Below are 4,578 nucleotides of genomic sequence, written 5' to 3' on the forward strand. Positions count from 1 at the left end.
TGAATGCAGTGTCTGTTTGAAGGGTAGCTGGTATTTCAAGGGTCTCTTTTATCTTCTGTGAGCTTGAAGTTCTGCAAACAGAGGCATCTGGTCCATGTAGCTGTGTTAGAGCAAACATGGTGATGCATCTTGTGTGGGAGGCACTGCTGTTGTTCCTACTTCACATCAATTAGACTTATTCCTAGTGATCCTGGAAAATTAAATAATTTATGAGTGACAACTGAAGACTGGCTTACATCATTACAGGAACATCCAGGTGTTGCAGTCAGACTCTCAGGAACACGTTACTTAAAAATAATACTGGGAGTCTGGGGTCTTCTGTATTCATAAGCTTTGAAAGGAAGATGTAATTTCCAATGGCTTCCAGCTACTACAGTAGGTGATAGTGGGGGTTGGCGCTTTTCTATGTTCCTTCCATCTGTTTTGCATCTGACACAGATTTTGGCTCTGCCCTGGAGGTCCAAAGTCCCCAGGGGGTGGCAATAAGAACATGGTCTGTTCTGGCCAGGAGGTGATGTCTCTGAATTTATAGCTTCTCCCCTTGGTACAGAACAGAGTGGAGCTCACAAAGCTCATGTTATTCTGGAAAAATGGAGAATTTGCATGGGTGAGATAAAATCTTGTGTTGCCAACCATGCGATACCAGTGTCTCGTGATGGGAACTCATAAAACCGAGACATTCTTTGACTTATTTTCATTATAAGCTCCAATGTCACAAAGGTCCCCAGCACTAGAGTTTTGGGAGTGCTGTTGTTCTTAGTTACATATTTCAACCATAATCACAACTTTTCTTTTTTGGGGGTTGTGAGGATGGGTCTGTGTAAGTCAGTATCAGCTGCAGAGAGAAATGGTGAAGGTAAAATTAGTATTTGAATATGGAGAGGAGAAGTAGTAACACAGTGAGACTGAAGGGAATTGTGTGTTTCAATATGTCAGTAGCTACAATGGAACAATCACTTCAAATAAGATGTAAAACCACTATAAATCTTTATTTTAACTGTATTTTAATGAATAGTTACTTATTATTTTTCAATAAATAAAACAACAAAGGTGCTACATACCTGCCTGTTGAATACCAACTTAATAAAAATAAAGCTTATACAAACCTTATATAATTTAAACCATATAGCTTTTAAGACACATCCATTTAGAATATACTTGCATAGTACAACAGCAATGTGGAACTCATACCTATTAACACTTCACAGATTTTTAAAAGAGCTGTCATTATCTTGGCATTTTCTTGTTATGCCAAAAATTATCAGTCATCCTAGTTTTTCTTCTGAACTTAATAGTCTTTTCCCAATGCTCAGTTTGGAGGTCTTGCACTTCCTAACAATCAGCAGTTCTTTGGGACCTAAGACACAGTTCAGTGTTCATAGTGCAGGTCAAAACTTGGTTTCCACATCCTGTCTTGACTCTGTGGCATGTGAGAGCAGAGGATTTTCTCCCTGTGCTGCTCTCACCCTCATGAAAACCTCACCAGCTTTTATCGTGCATCCTGTTGCCTGTGGAGCTGTTTGCATCTCCCAAGACAGGGATTTTCCTTGGCAAGATCCAACCACCGTGGAGGATCTCTTCGCAGGATATTTGACAGAGTCTACTTGGCTCTTCATGCCTCAGATACTTTATTTCGAAGTGTTGGTTTGCAGCTGGTTCAAAAGGTTCAGGTAGGATTTGGATTTTAAAAACCTGGGATACGAATCTCTTTCCATAAGGATATACACTGTTTTCTGGGCTTCATCAAAACTTGTGTGAGTTGGGTCTTGAGCCTTTTTGGCTGTTGCTTCCCTCATCTGATAGTCAATATTGATCTGGAATATTAAAAAATGTGGTTTAAAAGCTAAGTTTGAATGTAGTCTCTTTTCTACACCTCTTTGTCAATACATGCATTTGCAGTCTTAGAATTCTATGACAGCTCATTGTCACAATAATTGTAAATTGGGGGAAATCAAATACCTGTATCCCAGTTAGGCACAAAAGTTGTTCACTATAGAAATGTAGTTTGTTCTGGAGTCAGAATTAATACAGCTCAACTTTCAGGAACAACCTCCAGTTACTAAAAGAAATCCTGTGTTGAATGTCTCCAGTTCAGATATGACCAACATACCGAACTTTAGTTTTTCCAGAAGGTCAGCATAATTTGAAAGACAAGAACTGTTCTGTGGTGCTTTCACTCACAAACACAAAGAATCTCCAAGTACCATGAGCTACTCAAGCTGGGCTGGCTCAATGAAGAGCATCATGCTTCTCCCTTCCAATTCTGCACAGGCTGGCTTTATACATACCTGCTTAACGGCATCTGACTGAACAAACTCCTCGTAAATCCTCTCTGCTTTGCCATGTAAATGATCAGACTTGGTTTTCTTGTAATCCTCACAAGCCAACCAGAACTCGATGTTTTCCTCACTGAACTCTGACTTCAGGAACTCCCGAAAGACACCTTGGCCACCTGAAGCCAACACAAATAATTCAACATTTACTGTATGATACTTGTGACCAGGGAGGAGAAAATAAATACCAGGATTTGTATTGAAATCTGATGAAAAATCTTGCCAAAATACACTGATCTTCGCTTCTTCATCATACAACAGATATTCTAATATTGAGGCTGTTGGGAGTCTTCCTAATCATGTTCAGTGTTTTTAGATCTAGGCTCTGGATCCTGATCCTGTAACAATGGATTGTAGTCCTTCCTAAATGAAGTGTCTTAGGGTATAAGTGGAGAGAAAATTCCAGATTAAACTGATTGTCCTAAATTGATGAAACTGATTACCCAAGGATTAAAGACTGATCAAAATGAGCTATTTGGGGTTAATAGCTATACTGAAAATGGAAAGAGACCCCAAAACCCAACTTGGAAGCCAAGCTGTAGAGTGTCCAAGTTATACCAGAGCTGTAAAAAACTGAAGTGTACCTGCCCATTGTCTGACTCTATACAATGCTATAGCTTTTCCTGTTTGGTGAGATTAGATAAAACTTTGTTCTTAGAGTCAGAACCAAGTCATACTGAGGTAACAGACTTACTTTGGCTGGCCAAGAGCTTTTCCAAAGACTGTGACCACTGAATAACTTCCTCTGCAGAAAGCCTAAGGTGACAAGAAAAAGAAAAAGCTTCAGGGAAGAAACCATGGGATTTTGTTCGTATGTTGGAAGGAGTCAAAGTTTATAATTTATTATTATATTCCAGGTATTTTACTAAATTTATGTCTTTGTCATAATCTGAGATCCTGGAGACAGGCCATGTCAAGAAAAATAATCAGAGATGGAAAAAATTTGGAACTATGATGTTATCTTGAATTCTATTCCCAGGAAAACGGTCTTTTACTGTAACTATGATAAAATTATTTTGTACCTGTACTTCTGTTTCCATATTTTTGCAATAAGAATGGTAATGCCCCTACTCCTCATTTAGGTGAGAAGCATTTTTTCTTGTAAAACTTTAGAGAACAGTTACAGTGTCCCTCTGATAAAAATGGATGTAAGTGTAGTGTCTTCTCCCTCACTGTTTGATGCAGACAGATCAAATCACTAATTAAAAATCCTTAACTCCATGAGTAGTTTCCAACTACTAATGTTCACCTCTCTTGTATTTTGGAAATTCTAGATGCTTTTACAGTACTTGTTGTTCTAGAAGCAGTCTAGAAATGAAGTAATTTACTATGCACTAATCTAGCTATGATTGTATTTTATAACTCAGTGGGTTTCCGTACTTACATGACATTTCTAGAGCTGGAAGTCTTGATCCCAGATTCAATATGTGGCACCATGCACTTCAAATAACTTTTGAGATCTGCACCACTGAAACAATGAACAGACATTTTTTAATCCATTAGAATTGCAGTAGCACTTAACTTCTATTTAAATTTTCTTCAAACTTTCAAAGACAGCTCCATTCTATGACTGAAGTCTGAGAAGTTACATATCCAAGTAATTTTTAAAAAAATACTAAGGGCCCCCCACTGTATCAAATTCTGTTTTGGATTACTTAAAGTAATCAATTAATTGGTATGCCTCAGCTCAAGCTTTTTAAAATGATGTTGTAGTCCTGGGCTTTGAGCAGGTTTTGTTCATTTAGCTTGAACCGCAGCACTAATTCTTAATCTCCAAAATTAGTAGATTGTTATTTGCACTTCTAATAAATTAAGTTTTATACTAAGCTGTATATACTTACAAAGCCTTTTGCTTCTTTTTATGGACTTTGCCTTTTGCAAGCTTGCAATCTTCTTTTCCATTTAATTCAGTCATGTTGTCATGGGAGAAAAAGAATCCAGGCATTTTCCTTGGCTCTAACGTGAAGCACCTCTGGCCATGAGGATCCTCCAGCCCCAAGTGACAGCTCTCTGCCTCTGCTGCTGCCTTTTATTGACGCAGGCAGCCCTGGGAGCTGGGGTGAGCAGAGCTGTTTATCATGTATCTTCATCACAGACTCGGAAGTTCCCCTTTCAGTGCTCAGTGACGTGAGTCTTTTTTGAGAAGAAAAACAGACAGCAGTGTCTCGTGGTTGAGGTTGTACCAGATGAGGCTGAATTGCTTTGGGGTTGTTATGTGTCACCGTGTATGTCTGTTACCAAAAAA

General features: G+C 38.6%; 1 protein-coding gene across 1 annotated transcript; it reads right to left on the reverse strand.

The window, feature by feature from the left end:
- Positions 1 to 1,270: 1,270 nt before the first annotated feature.
- Positions 1,271 to 4,302, reverse strand: RGS1 (regulator of G protein signaling 1). Its single transcript, XM_064719771.1, has 5 exons — positions 4,175 to 4,302; positions 3,718 to 3,801; positions 3,028 to 3,089; positions 2,289 to 2,452; positions 1,271 to 1,814 (listed from the first exon to the last, which is right to left on the reverse strand). Exons 1-5 carry the CDS (start codon positions 4,276 to 4,278, stop codon positions 1,629 to 1,631), a joined length of 600 nt encoding a protein of 199 aa, XP_064575841.1. The 5' UTR covers positions 4,279 to 4,302; the 3' UTR covers positions 1,271 to 1,628.
- Between the last annotated feature and the right edge of the window lie 276 nt (positions 4,303 to 4,578).

The sequence above is a fragment of the Zonotrichia leucophrys genome, chromosome 8 (assembly GCF_028769735.1).
Source record: "Zonotrichia leucophrys gambelii isolate GWCS_2022_RI chromosome 8, RI_Zleu_2.0, whole genome shotgun sequence".
Lineage (NCBI taxonomy): Eukaryota > Metazoa > Chordata > Aves > Passeriformes > Passerellidae > Zonotrichia > Zonotrichia leucophrys.